Consider the following 23,629-nt stretch of genomic DNA (forward strand, 5'->3'; position numbering starts at 1 on the left):
GGCGCCTGAGAAGTCAAAGTGTTTTTTTCTTGATGCGCTAACGCAGTTGTGCTGCTGAAAATACGTTGACAGGCTACCACGGCGCTGTGTTTGGCTATGGAAAGCACGAAAGACTGGCAGACATGCGAGGCACAACTTGCTTCGAAATAACTTATCTACATAGATGTCACAGGACTTCTCCGTTCAATATTTTATAAGATATGGTGTCTGTCCTTGTGACTGTTTCCTCATTACGTGAGCTTCTGATTTTGCTTGCGTACTTGTACACTTCATAATCGGCAGCAAAGAGAATTAGTGTCGAACGAGACAGCAAACACAAAAATATGTTAAGCCAAGAATTCTTCCGTTGTAACATCAACACCCCCCATTTCTGTGTAACATCACACGAGTTGCAGTGTCTGCGACTACTGGAATATGAGCGCGTGCAATTTCAAGATTATCGAATAACCCTTTCTAAACGACGGGGCAAAAAGGCCCACTTGACATATAAAGTGAACTTCGGCTCAGGAACGTGACTACAGAGTCTTTTAGACGCCACGTACTTTCTCGACTAGAAAATTTTTCCACGATAAGCAGGGATGTTTTATGACAAACACATTGCTTTATCTCCCACAGCGTAGGAGATAAGAGATATGAGGAGGGAATGCGCATGCGCAGTGGGTTGTTAACGCCACAGGGAGGAATGCCTAGAGGAGAGAGAGGGAGAGCAAGCGTAGGTTAGCAGACGCTCCCTGCGTCAACATTGCGAGGCGAGAGAGTAAAGAGTTTTAGTTTAGCGCGCACAAGGCGGTGCGTGCGCAACGGCTAGTGCGCTATCTACGTGACAGCTGAGGCTGCTTCCTGCTGTATTAGTTTAGTGTACGCGACAACGGACACATGGAGTGCGCCTAAGCGTCAACCCCTCCGTCTGGATGGATAGATGTATCCGGCTGTGACCTTTGAATCGGGTGGCGGCTCACGCCACGTAGCCATAAAGTTAAGTACTACCACTATGTGTTCAAGGATTGATTTTTGGTCGCGCCTTGACAGTAGCCGTCAATAACTTAACCTCCTCCTGGTTATTTCTATCTATTTAAAATCTATTTCGCCTTCACTGTCCCTAAACATATATGCTTTGAAAAATTCGCCCCCCTCCCCAGGTTATTTCTACCTGTTTAAAGTCTATTTTTCCTTCACTGTCCCTAAACACCAATGCTTTGAAAAATTCGGCACCATTATCTTGGACTATTAGATGGAGCCCTCTACAGAACATTGTCAAATGTTCAGCCGTTTCCTCCTCCTCTCCACACGCGCTACATACCGTGCCGGTGCCTTCGTATTTGGCTCGGAACGTCTTGGTCCGCGATACTCCTGTTCTAGCCTCGAACACCAGAGAACTACCCCAATAATTATCGTAGATCATTTCCTTTGCAATTTCCTGCTTGAAAGTTTGGTAGGGCTCCAGTGATGATTTCGCAAGCATTCCAATCTTCCACATGTCCCTCTCTGTTTCTTTCACCTTCTTCTTAACCAATGTTACCTTTTGGCTCGGTATTCTGCTGTTGTCTAAGTAGTTGCTTAACAATTTCCGAGCTTGCTTCTTCCATTTAGTATCAACATTATTCATCTATAAGCACCTCAAAACTTTCCTAGCCCGACGCTCCTCTCCAATTTTGCTAAATCGCTCCTCAAAATCTATCTTGCTGCTAGCTTACCTGCACTCGAACGATGTCCTTCACATGTCACCCTGTACCCTCTGATATGTGGTATTCCCGTGTGCTCCCAAAGCAAGTCTACGTATTCCACGTTGTTTAATTTCCAATCTTGCTTGAACCTCTGATTTCATGCACAAGACCGCATCGCCGAACGTCAAACCCGGGACAATGATACCTTTCCAAATTCCTGTCACAACGTCATACCTATTGTAGTTCCACAGTGCGCTATTTCTCATAACAGCTGCATTGCTGTTATCCTTAGTCATTACGTATCTTTCGTGCTCCCTTAGGTACTCAGCCCCGTTATTTATCCATACGCCCAAACATTTGTATTTATCCACTATATTTACCGTGACTTCCTAGATGTTATGCTCACTGCCTTTGTTATCTTTAAAAATGATGATTGCCGATTTTCCTCCGCTGAACTTTAAATTTAACCTATCTCCCTCATTACTACAGATGTCTATCGATCCCTGCAGATCCTATTTCTTGTCGGCTATTAATACTATACCATCTGCATACATCAATGCTGCTAAAGCTGTTCAATGTGTTTTCCTTGCTTGGCAAAAGAGAGGCTGCTGCCGAGTCGACTCCCCTTTAATGTGGCTTCTAGTCCCTGTAGATACAGTGGAGTACCAACTCTTTTAAGGTGCAAACCTGCCTCACTTGTCAGCATCAGAGAAAAATGCGTGATAGCAAGATGAGCGTCGCATATTGGACGCGAAATTGGGCTAAGGGCACATTGTATATAAGACTGCGCGTCGCTTCAAATCCGTGTATGCTATATATATATATATATATATATATATATATATATATATATATATATATATATATATATCATCAGCCTGACTACGTCCACTGCAGGACAAAGCTCTCTCCAATATTCCGCCAGTTAACCCGGTCCTGTGCTTGCTGCTGCCAATTTATACCCGCAAACTTCTTAATCTCTTCTGTCTCCCCCTAACCCGCTTGCTTTTTTTGGGAATCCAGTTAGTTACCCTTAATTGGATTGGATAAACTTTTATTTAGTTACACTTAATGACCAGCGGTTATCCTGTCTACGTGCTACATGCCCGGCCCATGTCCATTTCTTCTTGACTTCAGCTATGATATCCTCAACACCCGATTGTTTCCTAATCCACTCTGCTCTCTTCTTGTCTCTTAAGGTTACACCTACCATTTTTCTTTCCATTGCTCGCTGCGTCGTCCTCAATTTAAGCTGAACCCTCTTTGTATGTCTCCAGGTTTCTGCTCCGTAGCTAAGTACCGGCAAGATACAGCTATTATATACCTTCCTCTTGAGGAATAGTGGCAATCTACCTGTCATAATTTGAGGGTGCTTGCCAAATGTGCTCCACCCCATTCTTATTCTTCTAGTTACTTAAATCTCGTGGTTAGGCTCCGTGGTTATTACCTGCCCTAAGTAGACATAGTCTTTTAGAACTTGAAGTGCACTATTACCTATATCGAAGCGCTGCTCTTTTCCGAGGTTGCCGTGCATTACTTTTGTTTTCTGCAGATTAATTTTAAGACCCACCTTTCTGTTCTCCTTGTCTAACTCCGTGATCATGCGTTGCAATTCGTCCCCTGAGTTATTCAGCAATGCAATGTCATTGGCGAAACGCAGGTTACTAAGGTACTCTCCATTAACTCTTATCCCTTACTATTCCCATTCTAGGCTCTTGAAAACCTCCTGTGTAAGCACGCGGTAAATAACACACACACGCACACTATATATATATATATATATATATATATATATATATATATATATATATATATATATATATATATATATATATATATATATATATATATATATATATATATATATATATATATGGTATATGGCACAACGGGAGCGTTGTCAACAAGGATAAATATATTTATTTCCCAACAGTTTCGGGAGGGGTCCTCCCTTCATCAGGTGATGAGTTATACTGTTGGGAAACTGTTGGGAAATAAATATATTTATCCTTGTTGACAACGCTCCCGTTGTGCCATATCCCATACCTTCACGAAGACTAACTGGCTCATTGAATTATTACTCCCACTATATATATATATATATATATATATATATATATAGCATACACAGATTTGACGCGACGCGCAGTCTTAAATACGATGGCGCCCTTAGCCCGATTTCGCGTCCAATATGCGACGCTGATGTTGCTATCACGCCTTTCTCTGATTATGCTTTGGTGGTTGACATTTACAGATACCACAATAGTTTAATTAATTTATCATGAATGTTAGTCATCGGGTTGAAGCTGTCTCAAGCGTCGATGAAGATACATACACGTTGAAGCTGCCAAACACCAAAACATACATTCGGCGAACCCTCCTTTCAATGTACAGTAAACATTTTATTACCCCTGTAAATGCGCGTCTTACTTTCATGTTATATGCCGATTACTCTGACGAAGGAATCAACCCCTATTTTTCATGGACTGATTGCTGTTACATTTTTTCATAAGTATTACACTTTCTTGCATATATTCAGGCATGCGTGTATTATGATTTTCCTTATTTTCTAATAGTCTTAATACTGTATCTGGATCGTGCAATTAATAACAATACTGCTATTGTTATATTACTGTAAATAAATTATTATCAACTTCACAACCCCTTCTTTAAAAATGTACAATTTGTAGTGTTAGGGGTGTAATAGATTGTTTACATTCATTGTATTTGTATCAAAGTTCCCGAACGGGCCACCAGGCCCCTGCATAAATGCACCTACAGTAACATTCTAAACAAAATTTTCCTTTGAAAGAACGAAATGTGAGCGACTATAACGTTAAACTATCGCTCGTTGCTTCCTTTCGAAATTATCGTCAGGTGTATATTGAATTGAATTGAGTTTATTGCACAACTAGGTTCCGAGGAGACCAGGCGAAAAAGCTGTACTGAGCATCTTGAGGGGAACCTAGAGAAAGTATTGGTGTAAACAGTACTTGTCATGAATACAGCACGAGCTTGTTACGCTGTTGACGCGAAAATGATCCATCACGTAATGTCCACTCATGCACGACCAAGTAAAAAATAACAGAATAAACATTTTCGATATGGCATATTGTTTGCCATTGGTTCTTCGGCATTTAAAATTTTCTGTGTGCCACAAAATTGCCTGCTTGTTATATGACGTCACGAAGCCAAATAGCATCTCCCTCTAAATGTAATTCATGATTTGATTGATATGTGGGGTTTAACGTCCCAAAACCACCATATGATTATGAGAGACGCCGTATTGGAGGGCTCCGGAAATTTCGACCACCTTGGGTTCTTTAACGTGCACACAAATCTGAGAACACGGGCCTACAACATTTCCGCCTCCATCGGGAATGCTGCCGCCGCAGCCGGGATTCGATCCCGTGACCTGCGGGTCAGCAGCCGAGTACCTTAGCCACTAGACCACCGCGGCAGGGCTGAATGTAATTCAAGTAGGCTAGCTGCCAATCACATAAGTAGCGGCTATATATAGCAGCTGGCGAAATGGATTATCAGTTTAATAAAATATTTTCACTTGCAGCATAACGTTGTTTAGTAGTTTGTGCGCGTATACATCTCTGTGAGCTCATACTTGCAGAGAGAAAGAGGAATATAGAGAAAAAAGCAGCGCTGCCCACTTGTGCTTCTTGGCTGTCCGAGATGTATTTTGAGCTCTAAAGGACAATTCAAGTTGAGTGAAAACGAACTAGCCCGATTTTCAACTAAGCTTCCACAGTGCTAAAAATCACCTTCTCCCCGGTCTAGTCGGTCAAGTTGTGGGGCAAGCTCAAAGGGCCACTCACCACCCCGCGTTTAAAGACGAGGGAGTGATTTTCTCCTCTCCTTCATACACACGATGCATCCACGTTCTCCCCGGTCTAGTCGGTCAAGTTGTGGGGCAAGCTTAAAGGGCCACTCACCACCCCGCGTTTAAAGACGAGGGAGTGATTTTCTCCTCTCCTTCATACACACGATGCATCCTCCTCGCCTCTTAGTTCTTGAACGCGCCTGAGTGCTAGAGCCTATCAGGATTTCGTGGTTCTCGGCTGCACGCTGTTATCGCCGCTTGCGCGGTTGTAAACACATAAAATCAAGTTTGATCAATTGATTGTGGACAATATTCATGCGAGACAAGGAAGAACAGACAGGCAGCTGAATGGCAAAGCAGTGCAGGAGACAAATCACATGCGATATTTTGCGTATATCAATGAATCGAGAGCATGTATGCCGTAGACGTCTCGGGAACTATACTGTCTGCGTCACAGTAGTGCGCCAAGAAGGACGAGAAAAATCAGGAAAGAATACTGCGCTCTTTTTTGTTTTTTGGGAGCCTGATGAGTGGCCCTTTAAAAGCTGATCTTCCTACTGAGCTCGACTCTATTGCTCTATTCGTGGCCCCTTTGCAAGCTACCGCTATGGTACCAAGTTACCATAAGCAAGGCTGATCAGGTTTGTCATACACTAAAGCGGAAATACTTTTTGGCCGTTCAGTGCGGAAAAACGTAAACATCAAAAACAAGTCCTCACACTTATGGGCTCGCAGCAGCTACGAAAGAGCAGTGGTGATGGTGTATCGTCTTCGAAGAAAATTATTTTCCGAAAGAAGCAAATGCTTTGACTGGTTTTTGAAAAGTTTGCTCGTTCGCATCCGTAAATGTATCTACAATTCACAGCGGAATAAAAGCATTAATAGGTGATGTAATATTAGAGAGCCCCTGCTCAGCGCTTGCCTGCTCTGCAGCACAAGACGCGAAAGCATCGCACAAGCTCCCCGCACCGCCAAAAGCCTACAAGAAAAATCATCACAGCGGAAATGTTGGCAAAATTTCACTACGTTTTAACATTGCCTTGTAACATTTTCAATCTCCCGTAAGAACAAAATTGAGTGATTACAGTTGTGACGGAAAACTTCGTCTTGCTTCTTAGTTTGAGTGACCATGGTGCACTTAGTTTTTCATAGTGCTTCTTAGTTTGAGGGACCAGAGTGACCATGGTGCACTGTCTAAAGTGTGGGGGGGGGGGAGCGCAGCTCCTTCAACTTTTCTTGGTGGGGGGGGGGGGCGCTCTGCAGCTGATACACGTATGTGCATATACAGCATAAACAAAAATGGTGACACGGGACATCCCTGTCGAAGCCGGCGTTGTATTTATACAGGTTCAGATACCATTTGATAACTGGCTTGTTACTTTTATAGATATCCTTTAGATTAGTTATTCCATCGTCCACATCTAGTGTGTCCAGTATTCCCCACAAGTCTTGTTGAATCACACTAATGTAAGCTCCCTTGATATCTAGAAATGCCAGCCACAGGGGCCTGTGTTCTTTTTGCGCTATTTAAATACACTTCATCAATGAAAACAGATTGCCCTTCAACCTCTTTTCGTTTATGGAGCCAATTTTGTAGTTCTCCCAGCACCCCCTAATTTTCCACCCTCACCTGTAGTTTTTCCTTTGCTATCTGCATCATCAGCCTGTAAACTTCTGAAGTCACTGTCATAGGACAATAGTTGTTTATATCGGCTTTCTCCCCCTTTCCTTGATGGGTCATGCTCACCCTGCTTAGGCTGCATCCATTGGGGGCTTTACCATTCATTATTGCTTTGCTCGCTGCCAATCTTAATGTTTGCTTATTGTTTGGTCCTATAGTTTCTTTATTAGCATAATTGTGATGCCGCCAGGGTCTGTTGATGCGTTATTAGGAACCATTTTCCAATCTTGTTGTCTGCGGCAACGACAGTGGGAGGAAAACGAGAGTTGGCAAAAACTACTGCGCTGCGCGGTGCATGATTCACCTCCACGCAGAAACGGCTCCTGCCCCACACGAAATTGACGTATCACACTTTTACGGTTAAGTGCATCGTTTGCATCGTTTGAACTACGGTTTCAATAGGACACGACTTCCCCGAATGACTTATTACCACGCGACTTCAAGTGTGATCGGCCTCCCGTAATCCGGACCTGCTGCTGCTGCGCCGCTGGTGGTCCTGTCTACAGGCCCTTTGACATCGAATGTTTGGCGACCCTCGCAGAATTGGCTATATTTCCTATGATACGCTGTTTCGCGAATTATTGCACATCGCCGGCTTGGCTTTGGAGTAGATGCAATATTCTAATGCAGCTGGCTGCATCGGTTTCTTCGGCGCATGCGTCAGGAATGCTGATTTGAACGGTTTACGAAGGTTCTGATGACAGGACGCACCACGCAACAGACGTGGTCTCAAAAGTGAGCACTGGGCACCCAGATTTCACAAACGACTCGTGGTTATATGTGCTATCGCATAAAAAAATGCGCGATGAGCTCATGATTGATTTGTGGGGTTTAACGTCCCAAAACCACCGTATGATTATGAGAGACGCCATAGTAGAGGACTCTGAAAATTTTGACCTCGTGGGGTTCTTTAACGTGCACCCAAATCTGAGCACACGGGCCTACGACATTTCCGCCTCCATCGGAAATGCAGCCGCCGCAGCCGGGATTTGAACCTGCGGGTGAGCAGCCGAGTACTTTAGCAACTAGACCACCACGGCGGGGCTGCGCGATGAGCTCAAAGCGTGGCTATCATTATAGTCAAATATGCTTTGACTACCGCCGCGTGAACCTCTACTTTCGAGCGGGCGAATTTACGTAGAGCTTAAATCTTGGGCTGGCTGATTCTATTGCTTTGCGTGTGTTCCCAGTTTAGGCCACGATTGGCAGACGGTAACACTAACAAGTGAGGAGGGACATTCTTTCTCATAATTTTTCATATCAGCTAGTGGTTACTTTTTTTCGCCTCTTGTGGATACGCTGATACCAAACATGAAAGCATCTTATGTCGTTCAGCGTGCCGTCACCGCCTTGCGAGGTTATTGGCACTCTAAATTACTTTAAAAAACTGACGTGCCACCGTGGTGTTCTAGGCGACCTGGCACTTGATAAACGCAGCCCAACGGCAAGGGCCACTGCGTTAGCCCACATGCCTAAAAAAAGTGCCAGACAGCTTGTATGCCTTGCTGAATAACACTGCCTGCTACGGCAAAGCATCATTTACCTAGCAACGAATAAGAAAGGTCGATACGTGTTTGCACTTAGAGAAAAAGCCTGCATAATGCAGGAGTCACTGTTTCGGGGACCACACGCTCACAAAAAACACTTCGCAGCCGCACTGAGATTTCATGTGCGTCCGGACATCCACACAAACCATGCAAAGTCATTCGTTTCATCACCGATCTTGCCCTTCACGGCAAGCAAAATGAGGTATACTGTGCAGCAAGGGCACTCTAAGGTTCGACAACACCACGTTTTGCCATTGCAACCTATAGAAAAGGCAGTACGTATAACGGCAATGATCCACACATCATAGTGAGAAACTTTATGCATCACCATTGGCGCACATATATTATCTCACAATTAGCATCTCTGCCACTGTTAAATTTCGCAGCGCCCCTCTGAATTTAAGGTGCTTGCGATATGTCCTTAATGAAGAAATGTGGGTTAACTGTCTCGTGAAACACTTTTTCTTTAGTGCATATGTAAGTTTAAAACATTATAAAGAAATAGTCCGTTTATTTGAATGGTCATAAGGTTATGTAGTGAACGTGACGTCACTTTCGTGTGATGCAGGAGCCAGTTTTGTGTAGGATCGGTTCCTGCACCGCGTGGCGCAGGGGACGCTGCCATGGAAAATAGGCGAAGAAAGATCATATCTGAAGAAAACAGCAAGATATCAAAAATGACTCCTGGCTCTAATCACCAGATAATAAACCATTCCGTTAAAATTAGTGTGGGGAAGTGAAATGCATTGCTACCCAGAGTGGTCAATATATTACAACGGAGTCCCAAGTATTTACGATGGGTGGTGCTCAATCGTATTGGGAAGCCACACACTTTGTACGGCGACACTGGAATTTCACCAAAGTGTTCCAGTAGGTCTCTTCTTAATGGATTCCGGAGACGCGTTTTTGATAACTAGCTGATTTTTTGCGCCTATTTTTCATTACGTTACGGAAGGACGCCGTTGCTTCGCAGAGAGATGGCGCCACGTACAAATGTCCCCAAGTACTAGTAATGATGCGCAAGAAATTCACAGGAGGACTGATAATCACGCGGGCATTTATTTATTGTGTACGTATATTTACCTTGTACTTCAATATATTAGCAGCGGACGAAAACAATAAATATCGACTTTTAAATTAAGCTCGATTTATAGTTCTAAGTTGTGTGCAATCTGTTAATGGCTTTGCTTGTGCAAAAAGCTGTGCTAAAGCCCATTCGGCCTGACAGAGCTGCGCTACCATATGAAAAGTGACATAAGATTGCAAAAAAAAAGAAACTTCATCAAGCATCACTAATCTGTGTGCCATAGTACAAATGTGAAAAGCACCATAAAGTACAGCAAATTTATAGTCATTATTTTGAGATTATTGCAAATAAATTGGATCGAAATGCTCAAATTTAGCATTATATGCTTTGTCACGAACAGCACACAAAAAACAACAATGATGGTTATTTAAATATAACTGCAACTAAGTTAGAAACGCAGTAACTTCAATCACTCGTTATAAATATAAAGATTCCCCGGCCTTCCCTTGAATCCGTCAAGTCTAACTCGACGAGCATGTTCTCAAGTTAGTCAAGAGCACGGGATAAAGGAGCCTTACACAGCTTTAGGTACATCGTTTAACGACATTATCGGAAGCATCGTATTTGACTGAAAGTTTGGCCAATGTTCTCTCATTCACAACCTTTCTGAGGCTCTTCCTCTCAGACCTCCTCTTTTTATGGCGATAGCAAGGCGAGGGGTATGTAATGAGGGGGAAATTTACAAGAAGAGAGTGAAGTGGGTCTGGGAACAAACAGAAGACATCTTAGTCGAAATAATAGAAGTAATGGGCATGAGCAGGACATGTAGCGGCAAAGCAGGAAAACCACGTGTAATTTAGAGTAACATACTATATACCAAGAGAAGGGGAGTCAAAAAGTTAGGTGTCCAGAGGAGATTAAGAAGTTTGAAGAGATAACGCGAGAGCAGCAGGCAGAGGACTGCGTTAGTTGGTGGAACATGAGAGATGACTTTGGCCACAGAGGGCGCGGCCAGGCCGGTGGTAAAAGCGAGGACTTACGGGTGGAGAAGATTGGTCGTTTCCACTGATTTCCAGGCGAGCTTCCATTGAATGGGTGTTCTTTGTAGGTGAACGGGTATTGTCTGCAGGCAGCTGCTGCTTCGCGGTGGACTGGGCGCAGGCTGCCAACCCTGGTGCCACTTGTCAGCCTGTGTCGAGTCCGACGCCACCTGATTACGACACAAAACACGCAAGGAAAGAACGGTTAACTCGCATCTGACAAGTTACAACGTTCGCCGCATGCCGAGCCGCCGAGGGTGCTATCTGCGTTGACTTAAGTTTTCTCAATGCGTCACATTCGACACGCTTCAGCTTTTGTTAGCACACAAAGCTGACCCACCTCGATAGTCTTAAAGCACGGTCATTGTACATTGTATTGTAGAATCTAACAATATCCAGAGCAGAACCAAGTGCCATTAAGAGGGCGGACTACGTTCTAGATGGTTCTAAGATATGCTATATTATTTATTCGTGCAGCCTTGCCCTCTCCCTCTCTCTCTCTCTCTCTCTCTCTCTCTCTCTCTCTCTATATATATATATATATATATATATATATATATATATATATATATATATATATATATTGACGAAATGCATTCACAACTTGCCAACGAACCCACATAAAATGGCGTTGCACATTTCACGAAAAAACTTACATCCTGGCTCCGTTGCGATGGACAGTGAAAAGGCCAAGCCCTGGGTTATCATGATTTCGCCACTTAGACGTGAAATGCTCCTGTCACTACTGTGTGGTCGTTGAATTACTCATGGATATTTAACGCTCGGAATCTTTACACGCATGTCACCAGTACTTTCGCGAGAGTGACCAAATATTGTGCAGTCAAACGGGGTGTTGAACAAGCAGGAGTTGAGTCGTTGGACGAGAGCTTTATTTAGTGCAGAGAGCTAACTGGATGCAAGCCTGCGATCACAGTGCGTTTCTTTCTTCATTCTCCACTCGAGCTCCATGTCCACTGCTCTCGTTACAATCCTCCCCAGGCTATCCTGGTGACCTAAGGACCGGTGTACACAGAAGGGCTATGGTACCACTTGAGCCGAGAGACGTGTACGATTGCTTGTCCCTGACGATGCTTGTCCATAGATGCGTCCAGTGGTTCTACGAGGTAGTTGACATGGGATGATTTGGCGTACAACCTCATGGTGACCATGGTGCAACGACGACAGCTTGTGGGATAGTCCAGGAGGAGTAGATGGAATCCATAGACACACCAGCGAGTTGGAAGCAAAGCTGATAGGTTTGGGTGATCCGTCGTGGCGGTGTTTTTGGCGCATCTGGTCGTGAGACGTGAACGCACGAGCAAGCTTCCACATTCTTCAGCATGTGCTGCTGCTCGTGAAACGGTTGTCAACTTTGAAGGGTCCCGTCGATAAAGAAGAATTATATCCATTGTTGATGATGGCTCGCGTCCATAAAGAAGAAAGAAAGGTGAAAATTCTTTGGTGCCTTGCGTTGCAGTTTGTAGACATATGTCACAAAAGGCAGTATGCTATCCAAATTTGACTGTTTGGATAAAGCTTGCATGGCCAGTATATAAGCAAGTGTACAATTAAAGCGCTCTGTCAACCCATTACTTTGCGGGTGATAGGCCGTGGTAGTGCGGAGTATGGTGCGAGATTCGCTCAACTACGTTTTATGCGCATTAAATAGAAAAACACGGTCGCGGTCACTTAGTGATTCCCGAGGTGTTCCATGCATTAAAACCGGGTTTTGTAGTATAAAACATGCAACATCTTTTGCGGTAGCAGAAGGCAACACAGCTGTTTAAGTGTACCGCGTAAGGTGGTTGATAGCGACAACGACCCAGCGGTTGCTACTCGGAGTATAGGAAAGTGGACCGTAAAGGTCGATTCCTACACGATCGAAAGCTCCTGGTATAGACATGGTAACGGCTGCAAGGACCTGTGGTATGATTAGCGCACATCTTGCATCGCTGGCACGTAAGGCAAGACTTTACGTAACGGCGATGGAAACAGTACATACCAGTAGTACCCCAGCTGCAAGCGAGTGCATGTTTTTAACACACAGGCATGGCCACATTGCGGATCATCATGAAACGTAGCGCAGATGTTAGAGCGCGGACGTCGGGGAAAGACGAGCAATCACTTACGGCCGATCGAGCTGTAGTTTCGGTGGTAAAGCAGGGTGTCCATAATAGCGAAGTGTTGTGCTTGCCGGTGAAGCGTCCTGGAAAGCGGAGTTGGCGTCCGATTTAAAATAAAGTCCAAAAGGAAAGAAATCCAAGCGTCTTTTCGTTGCCAAGAAGGCATGTTAGAAGTGCTGATGGCCAAGGCAGCACTGGCGGAGATAGACGAGCAGACAGGCTCTGAAGCCAACAGTGAGTGCGACAGGGCATCGGCGTCGGAATGCTTCCGGCCAGAAAAGTAGATAACATGGCTGTCGAATTCCTGCATCCGCAATGCCCAACGAGTGAGCCGACCATTAAAATCTTTGAGTGAAGATAACCAGAAAAAGCGCATAGTGGTCTGTCACAAAATTTTTATTTATTTAATAATTTCTTGATTTATTTATTTATTTTAGGCATTCTTTACAAAAATGCCCACGAAGGAAAAAAAGGAGAGAGCGTCTCTTGACTAGGCCCACTCTTCGTGAGGCACCTCGGGTAGGTACAGCAAAACAGTACATAGAAAACTCAAGATTATACATAAAAATTATGAAAAAAAAACAATTATCATTACAACAAGCGCAGAAAATATTGGTTGAAAATTCAAACAAAGCTGTTCCTTAGCGATAAATACAAAGACGTTACCAGCGGTATTGATATATATTGAAATACATACAATTTGTGTGTATATGGTAAACAATTATAAAAACAAAGATTACAACAGATATATTTGATACATTACCAATCTTCAGCACACGCACCCTATAAGTGGGTTTGGATTATTACATTCGTAATTTCGTTCTTAAATTTTGTACTGTTTTTCGTCTCCCTAGCGTATTCTATTACTTCAGGAATCTTGTTGCACAGTAAAACGATTTTGCTATCAATTGTCTGTATGCCATAGTTTGTCCGACACATCGGCCCCACCAACGCAACAGTATGCAGATTGTATGCAAGATTACTGCTTAAGTATGTATCAGGAAAACTGAAAGTTGTTCTTAATTTTTATAGATTAACATAGCTAGTTTTGTCAATATCGAACGGACGTCCATATAGATAAGGCCGGAATTTCCGGATTGCCCAAATAATGATGAGGCACTACTTTTCGGTGACACTGTAATTCTTCTTGGCTGTGGTGAGAGTGCGGCTGGCATAGGCAACGACGTACTCGTCAAAGCCATCCTTGCGTTGGGCCAGTATGGCCCCTAGCCCAACACCACTAGCGTCGGTAGGAAGCTCCGCTGGAGCAGACGGATAGAAATGTCGGAGTATGGGAGGTGTAGTGAGGAGCCATCGGAGTTCCTGAAATACATCATCACACGCCTGTGACCACGCTGACAAATCAGAACTTCCGGCAAGAAGATTGGTCAAGGGGGCGATAATGGAGGTGAAATTTCGAACGTAGCACCGGAAGTACGAGCGTAGGCCGATGAAGATTTGGAGCTTTTTGATGATGGTTTGTTTTGGAAACGCCTTGGCTGCATTACCTTTTGTATGTCTGGAAGAATGTCGTCCTTTGAAACCACATGGCCGAGGATCACAAGCTTGCGAGTGACAAAGTGGAATTTCTTCAAGTTAAGCTGAAGTCTCGCCGTGGAAGGGCACATAAGAACTTTCTCGAGGAGGCTGAAGGGGGTCGCAGAGTTGCTTGAAAATACCACAATATCGTCCAAATAACAGCGGCACGTTTTTCATTTCTGACCTCGCAGACCAGTATCCATAATTATTTCGAAAGTGGCAAGCGCATTGCAGAGGCCAAAGGGCATAACGGTGAATTCACACAGTCCATCCGGTGTTACAAAGGCTGTCTTCGGGCGGTCACCCTCTGCCATGGGCACCTGCCCGTAGCCGGAGCGTAAATATAGCGAAGAAAAGAACTCTGCTCCTTGTAGGCAGTCCAAAGCATTATAGATATAAGGCAGATGCATCTTGTTGAGTCGGCGGTGGTCAACGCAGAACCGGATAGATCCATCTTTTTAAAGACGATAGCATTTCTTGGGGTACTTCAACGCAAAAATTTTGGTCTGTCTGTCTTTCTGTCTGACCGTACCTTTGTCTGTTTGTCTGCCTTAACGATACTACAAACGGCCCAAAACCATCCACCATCACCACCATACACCATCCGCAGCTTCCACCAATATTGCTCTTGTTACAGTGTTCATATTTGTGCGATTGCCAATTAAAAAAATGGCAGATCCCATGTAGAGTGGGAATCGATGATATGCGAAGCACGACTGATGAAGGCTGATAGGTCACTTGAACATCAGCACAAGGCTAGGAGGCGGACGTAAATTATGCCGTACATGACTTTCATGTCATGATCCTCATGTTTGCGCTAAGCATTTTCTTCGTCGTCCATTCACGTCACGTAATACCAAATTTGGTTTATGAGAAGTTAGCGAAACGGCCGTGAGTGAGCTGTGAGTGTAGCATGTGGTCATGTTTTACATGACAAGCATGCCATGATTACCACATTTGGACGTACTATTTGCCTTCGTCGTCTATTGATGTCACGTAGTATGGAATTTAGTATATGTGAAGCTAGCGAAACAGCCGCGAGCGCATCATAGGTGTGATATGAAGACATGTTCTTATATGACACGCATGTCATGATTATCATGTTTGCACCAGTCATATATCTTTGTCATGCAATCGCGCCATGGTATACCACAATTAGACTATGTGAAGCCAGCGAAACGCCCACAAGCGCATGATGAGCGTGGGTTGTCGTCATGTTCTTACATGACACGCATGTCACGATTATTATGTTTGTGCCGGTCATATACTTTCATGCCACCTTAAAGTCACAGCTGTGCCACGAAGGGGAAGCAATGAATGCGATAGCAACCAATTGGAAGGTCAGGCGCAGAGTGGCAAGCAAATCAAAACGTGCTTCATGTTTTTCGCGTATAAATGACACAGGAAACGTACTCACAGGTACAGATGATCGCGAATAGGCGTCATAGTTGTTGCTTCGCTGTTTCTGAAAAACGTGCCCTCGTCACAAATGGAGACTGTTCAAGGATTGCAGTAACCTTTGCTCAACCGGTAACTACAACACAATCGTTCTGGCAAAAGCGCAAGGCCAGCCAAGACGTATGATTGTCCGCACCGCGAGATAAGTGTGCCTGTTTGCATCCACCCTGCTCCCTCTCCGCGGGGCAAAGTACGCGTAAGAGATGATAACGCACGCAGCCACGTCGTGATCATGTGGCGACGCGAGCTCTTTGCGTCATGTTGCTGGTAATGCTGAAAATACGATGGTTCCCCCGAGGAGCCTGTTACCAGTGGTAAGTGGTATATATAAATAGCTTGCCGTTTGAGCGTTGAAGGAGGTAATCGTTCGCACTCGCACTTCAGAGGGTCTACGTTTGATTCCCCACACCGGAGTCTTTTTCTGACCGCGCACGCGCGCACACACACACACACGCACACACACACACACACACACACACACACACGCACGCACGCACGCACACACACACACACACACATATATATGATGACGTGTCGACGATGACGCCGGCGGCGACATTCAGCCGAGAGTGTCCATATAATCACTACGGCAATATTACCAAATTTGGTGTATGTGAAACCAGAGAAACGACAGCGAGCGTATCATGAGCGTTGCTTGTCATATTTCTAAATGACACACATGCCATGATTTCCACGTGGGTGTCTGTCACTTGTTTGTCATTCAGTCATGTTTCACCATACCACTTTTGCGATATGTCATGTGAACAAAACCACCTCAGGAGCAGCAAGACCATGACATGCAAATCATGAAATGCATGACATACATATCATGATTTTCCTGTTATGACTTATCAGTTGTAATCGCCATACAGTCATGTTATGACATACCAAATTTAGTATAGATCCCATTATCCAAACGGCCAGGGGAGCTAGCAGTCGTAGGCGGCTAGATAGATAGATAGATAGATAGATAGATAGATAGATAGATAGATAGATAGATAGATAGATAGATAGATAGATAGATAGATAGATAGATAGATAGATAGATAGATTGTAGCGAAGCCTCCGAACTATGAAATGGGTCGAACTCTTGAGTACCTTCTAGTGGGGCTACCCAACAAGGACGCCGCTCGCACTGAGAGCCCGTGCTTGGCCGTTACTGTCGCCATTGTGCTTGCTCGCTGTGGACCGGCTATTAAACGCCTTAACATTTTGGTGGAGAGTGCTGTGCCCTTCAAACATCTTCGGTTCACATTCGATGCCCTTGGAGCTTAGATCCCGTACCGTGCCTTCAACCATGCAACAAGACGCCGCCCAGCAAACGCTTCCTCCTGCGCCGACGCCATGTTCCGGTGTCCCCCGCATCCGCGACCCACCTGTCTTCACCGGCGCGGATGGCACCGACGTCGAGGACTGGCTGGTCATGTACGAACGCGTCAGCGTCCCCAATCATTGGGACGAGGCAGGTAAACTCGGCAACCTGGTTTTCTACCTCGCGGGTGTGGCTGGCATGTGGTATAACAACCACACGTCTGATTTCGCAACCTGGTCCGATTTTAAGGCCGCTATCACCAACGTTTTTGGCCGCCCTGCCGTTCGTAAGCTGCAAGCCGAGCAGCGCTTACGCGAACGCGCTCAGCAGGCCGGTGAATCATTCACCAGCTACATTGAAGACGTCTTGGACCTATGCAAGAAATGCAACGACAGCATGTCCGAATCAGACAAGATCCGGAACGTCATGAAGGGCATTGCCGATGATGCATTCACGATGCTGCTGGCCAAAAACCCAGGCACAGTAGCTGAGGTCATCACGCTGTGCCAGAGCTACGAGGAGCTCCGCCGGCAGCGTTCGATGACCCGTCGCTCCACACCACGAGATGCAGGGCTTGCAGGCTTGGAGGCGAGCTGTGACCAGATGGCACTGCTGGCAGACCTCAAGTCCTTCATACGTGAGGAAATCGCACGGCAGTTCTCTCTCCTGCCCTTCGCCCACCCACCGGCTGCTCAACAATCGGCCACTACCATTTTCCCCCACATCCGCCGAGCGATTGAGCAGGAAATAGCGGAGGATATGCCTGCGTACCACCCACAACAGCTTCCGGCTCCTGTATCCCCAAGTTACGCCCAAGTGGTCGCCAGGCCGCCTCCAGTCGTTCAAGCGCCCGCCCCACTGACTTACGCCGAAGCTGCCGCACGACCTCCATCCTTTGCAGCGGGTATGCCGGCTACGTATGTTGACGTGACCTCTCAGACTCAGCTCCAGCACCCCCTGCAGCCTTTCCAGCCACCGTTCCGTCCATCGGCTCTTGCGTCATGGACAAGACCTACCCCGGCGAACCGATGGCGCACATCCGACAACCGGCCCATTTGCTTTGCCTGCGGTTACGCCGGCCACGTAGCACGTTATTGCACTCGCGTACAGACGCCCCATATCTCGTCGCCTGTTGCTGGCCAGATTAGGCGTACCTATCACGAGGAAACGCCGTCTATGCCACCGCCAACTCGCCTAGCTTCATCTTCTCGTAGGTCACCGTCTCCACGACGTCGTTCCCCGTCCCCCATGCGGCCAAGTTCAGCTGCTCACGAGCGGGAAAACTAGTCGTCGCAGTCCCCGAGGCAAGGACTGCGATGCTATCGCATTGTGAAAGCCCTCAGAGCCGCCCATCTAATGTCATTGACGTGCTTGTGGACGGTGTTCACGCATCTGCTCTTATTGACACAGGAGCTGCAGTATCCGTTATGGACGAAAAATTTTGCCGCTTGCTTCGTAAAGTGACGACGCCAATTTCTGGATTGTCCCTTCGTACCGCCGGTTTGCATCGTATCCATCCTACAGCAGGGTGCACAGCTCGCGTTGTCGTTCAGGACGTTCTGTATGTCGCCCAATTCATCATCATTCCCGCATGCACTCATGACGTCATCCTGGGGTGGGATTTTCTCTCCCGCAACGACGCCGTCATCCATTGTGCCGCCGCCGAAATTGAACTCTCCCCCTTCTCGCATTTGACGCCGGAAGACAGTTCTTCGAAAGTGAGCAAGATTCTCGTGAAAGACGATACCATAGTGCCTCCAAGCTCCACGATGGGTGTATCTGTCTACTGCGCTGGACTCTCCGACACAATTGCACTCATTTCGCCATCCGACCGTGCTTGCCGAAGGAAAGGGTTGCTAGTACCTTTCGCGACCGTGCAAATCACCCAGGGTAACGCCTCTATTTTCGTGACCAACCCATCCCCGTACACTGTTACCTTGGTTCGAGGGGAATGTCTCGGCAGAGTGGAACCAGTGGATAACGCACAAGTCCTGGACGTACCTGATGACTCGCGTTGTCCCAATTTGCGTACCATCAGTGCTGTTTCCACTTCTGATTCGTCATCTCCTGATGTATTTGGCCCTTGCATTGATGACAACCTCACGTCGGTACAGCGTTCCCAGCTTCTGAACCTGTTGCGAGAATATCGTTCTTCTTTCGATGTCGGGCGAAGTTCTCTCGGTCGTGCGTCCGCTGTTACGCATCGTATCGACACTGGTGCCCATCCACCATTACGGCAACGTCCCTACCGCGTGTCGCCTACTGAACGTCGGGAAATTAACGAGCAGGTTGATGATATGCTCAGACGCGACGTTATTCGGCCCTCGGACAGTCCATGGGCGTCTCCTGTTGTTCTTGTTGCGAAGAAAGATGGTTCTGCGCGGTTCTGTGTAGACTACAGACGGCTCAATAAGATCACTCGTAAGGATGTTTACCCACTGCCGCGCATCGATGACGCAATTGACAGCCTTCACGGAGCCGAATTTTTTTCTTCTCTCGATCTGCGCTCGGGGTACTGGCAAGTACCCATGGCTGATGACGCTCGACCGAAGACTGCGTTCATCACACCCGACGGCTTGTACGAATTCAACGTCATGCCGTTTGGTCTATGTAATGCACCTGCGACCTTTGAGCGCATGATGGACACCGTTCTGCGCAACTTGAAATGGCACACGTGCTTGTGTTACCTCGATGACGTTGTTGTGTTCGCTCCAGATTTTTCTACGCACCTCCAACGTCTGAAAGAAGTTTTTGCACGTGTCAGCAATGCCGGCTTGCAACTAAATCTGAAGAAGTGCCGCTTTGCAGCACGGCAACTCACCATCCTTGGGTACGTCGTGTCCAAGGATGGCATTCTTCCTGACCCAGCCAAGCTTCGGGCCGTGGCCGAATTCCCCAAACCTGCGTCCGTCAAAGAACTGCGTAGTTTCGTGGGCCTGTGCTCGTACTTCCGACGCTTCATACGAAACTTTGCCACGATCATATCACCGCTGACGAAGCTCCTTGGAAGTAACGGGTCCCTCAATTCGTGGTCGTCTGAGTGCGACGACGCGTTCGCGAAGCTCCGCCATGTGTTGACATCTCCTCCCATTCTACGCCACTACGACCCTACGGCCCCGACGGAGGTGCACACAGACGCCAGCGGTGTAGGCCTCGGCGCTGTCCTGGCGCAGCGCAAACCCAGATTCCCTGAATATGTCGTAGCATATGCAAGCCGTACGCTCACGAGAGCTGAGACAAACTACACCGTCACGGAGAAAGAGTGCCTGGCGATCGTCTGGGCTCTTACAAAGTTTCGACCGTATTTGTATGGTCGCCCATTCGATGTCGTCACCGACCATCATGCACTATGCTGGCTTTCATCCTTGAAGGATCCCTCAGGCCGTCTCGCCCGTTGGGCTCTTCGTTTACAAGACTACGACATCCGCGTGCTGTACCGCAATGGACGCCAGCATGCTGATGCCGACGCCCTCTCGCGCTCCCCTCTGCCTGAAGGTGATGTGCTCTGCTCAGTATCCTCGGCTGCTGTTTCTGCCATTGACGTTGACATAATCGCTACCGAACAGCGAAAGGATAATTGGATCGGCCCGCTGATCGACTTGCTCTCTGATCCATCCGCAACGCCATCCACGCGTGCATTGCGTCGTCAAGCTCGCCATTTCGCCATTCGTGACGGCCTTCTACACCGACGCAATTACGACGCCGACGGCCGGCAGTGGTTACTCGTGATACCCCGCAGTCTGCGGTCAGAGATATGTGAATCCTTCCATTCTGATCCGCAATGCGCGCACTCTGGGGTATTCAAAACCTACCATCGCATTCGACAACGCTACTTCTGGCGCGGGATGTACCGCTATGTGCAGCAGTTCGTTCGCTCTTGCCTCACTTGCCAACGCCGTAAACCGTCAGCTCACATGTCGCACGCAAGTCTACAACCGTTACCTTGCCCTGACCGTCCCTTTGGGCGCGTAGGTATCGATTTGTATGGACCACTTCCTCTGACGTCGGCTGGTAACCGCTGGGCCATCGTTGCCGTTGACCATTTAACGCGATACGCCGAAACCGCCGCTCTCCCTGCGGCTTCTGCGCGTGATATTGCGTCCTTCCTGCTGCATCGATTTATACTGCTCTACGGACCACCCCAAGAGCTTCTCAGCGATCGAGGCCGTGTCTTCTTGTCGGAAGTCGTCGAAGCCATTCTGACGGAGTGCCATTCTGTCCACCGCAAAACTACTGCTTACCACCCACAGACGAATGGCCTCACCGAACGCTTTAACCGCACCCTCGGCGACATGCTTTCTATGTACGTCGCTGCCAACCACACTAATTGGGATAATATACTGCCCTTCGTCACCTACGCCTACAACACCGCCCCTCAGAGCACGACTGGTTTTTCACCTTTCTACTTGCTGTACGGAAGGCACCCGTCGCACACCATGGACACGATACTCCCGTACACGCCGGATCCATCTGAGTGTACACCTATTTCCGAGACAGCCAGGCTTGCTGAAGAGTGTCGCGAGCTTGCCAAGACTTTTACGACGCAAGAGCAAGAGCGGCAGAAGAGTATCCGTGATGCCAGCGCCACTTCTGAGCCCACGTTCCTTCCTGGTGCGCTTGTATGGCTCTCGATCCCGACCTCTGCCGCTGGCCTCTCTTCCACACTACGTCCCAAATACGAAGGCCCCTACCGTGTCATCGAGCGCACCTCACCCGTCAACTATTTGATTGAACCCGTTGAACAATCTTCGGACATGCGCCGCCGTGGGCGAGACATCGTCAACGTGGAGCGCCTGAAGGCTTATTATGACCCGCTCATAATAACAAGCTGTTAGGTCGCCAGGCGGCTCCCTCTTCAACCCCGGGGTAATTGTAGCGAAGCCTCCGAACTATGAAATGGGTCGAACTCTTGAGTACCTTCTAGTGGGGCTACCCAACAAGGACGCCGCTCGCACTGAGAGCCCGTGCTTGGCCGTTACTGTCGCCATTGTGCTTGCTCGCTGTGGACCGGCTATTAAACGCCTTAACAAGATAGATAGATAGATAGATAGATAGATAGATAGATAGATAGATAGATAGATAGATAGATAGATAGATAGATAGATAGATAGATAGATAGATAGATAGATAGATAGATAGACAGACAGATAGATAGATAGATAGATAGATAGATAGATAGATAGATAGATAGATAGATAGATAGATAGATAGATAGATAGATAGATAGATAGATAGATAGATAGATATGGTCAACTCGCCGAAGTTCACTAAAAATAGGTTCCCATTCAAAAGAAATTATTGTGGATATCTGAGGCATCACAAGAAACCGTCAATATTCTGTATGTGTGGCTTTATACTAGAAACACGCTCTGAAAAACGGAGGAAGTGTCAAAGCATTGAAGAGGAAACTTGGGATAGGCAAAAGTCGGATGTATGCACTAAGGGACAAAGAAGGCAAAATAACTACCAATATGGATAGGATAGTTAAAATAGCGGAGGAGTTTTACAGAGATCTGTACAGTAGCCGAGACAACCACGACCTTAATACTATAAGAACTAGCAGTAACCCAGATTACACCCCACCAGTAATGATAGAAGAAGTGAGAAAAGCTTTGGAGAGCATGCAAAGGGGCAAAGCTGCTGGTGAGGATCAGGTAACATCAGATTTGCTGAAAGATGGAGGACAGATTGTGTTAGAAAAACTAGCCACCCTGTTTACGAGGTGTCTCCTGACGGGAAGAGTACCAGAGTCTTGGAAGAACGCTAACATCATCTTAATACATAAGAAAGGAGATGACAAGGACTTGAAGAATTACAGGCCGATCAGCTTGCTCTCTGTAGTATACAAGCTATTTACAAAGGTAATTGCTAACAGAGTAAAGAAAACATTAGAATTCAATCAACCAAAGGAACAAGCAGGATTTCGAACAGGCTACTCAACAATTGACCACATTCATACTATCAATCAGGTAATAGAGAAATGCTCAGAGTATAACCAACCACTATACATAGCCTTCATAGATTACGAGAAGGCGTTTGATTCAGTAGAAATATCAGCCGTCATGCAAACACTGCGGAATCAGGGCGTAGATGAAGTATATATAAACATTCTGGAAGAAATCTACAGGGGATCAACTGCTACCATAGTGCTTCATAAAGAAAGCAACAGAATACCAATCAAGAAAAATGTAAGGCAGGGGGACACAATTTCCCCAATGCTATTTACCACGTGTTTACACGAGGTTTTCAGAAGCCTAGAATGGGAGCAGTTAGGGATAAGAGTCAATGGAGAATACCTTAGTAACCTGCGCTTCGCCGATGACATTGCATTGCTGAGTAACTCGTGGGACGAATTGCAACTCATGATTACGGAGTTAGACAAGGAGAGCAGAAAGGTGGGTCT

The 23,629-nt window shown here is 46.5% G+C and overlaps 1 protein-coding gene across 1 annotated transcript in view; it reads right to left on the reverse strand.

Annotated features, from left to right (window-relative positions):
• The window catches only part of LOC119169878 (uncharacterized), a 148,812-nt gene that overhangs the window by 54,103 nt on the left and 71,080 nt on the right, over positions 1 to 23,629 (reverse strand). Inside the window, exon 3 of the mRNA XM_075883357.1 lies at positions 10,795 to 10,964. Within this exon, the coding sequence (XP_075739472.1) occupies positions 10,795 to 10,964 (170 nt within the window). The remainder of the gene's footprint in view (positions 1 to 10,794; positions 10,965 to 23,629) is intronic.

This window comes from Rhipicephalus microplus, chromosome 2 (genome assembly GCF_043290135.1).
Source record: "Rhipicephalus microplus isolate Deutch F79 chromosome 2, USDA_Rmic, whole genome shotgun sequence".
NCBI classification, from domain to species: domain Eukaryota; kingdom Metazoa; phylum Arthropoda; class Arachnida; order Ixodida; family Ixodidae; genus Rhipicephalus; species Rhipicephalus microplus.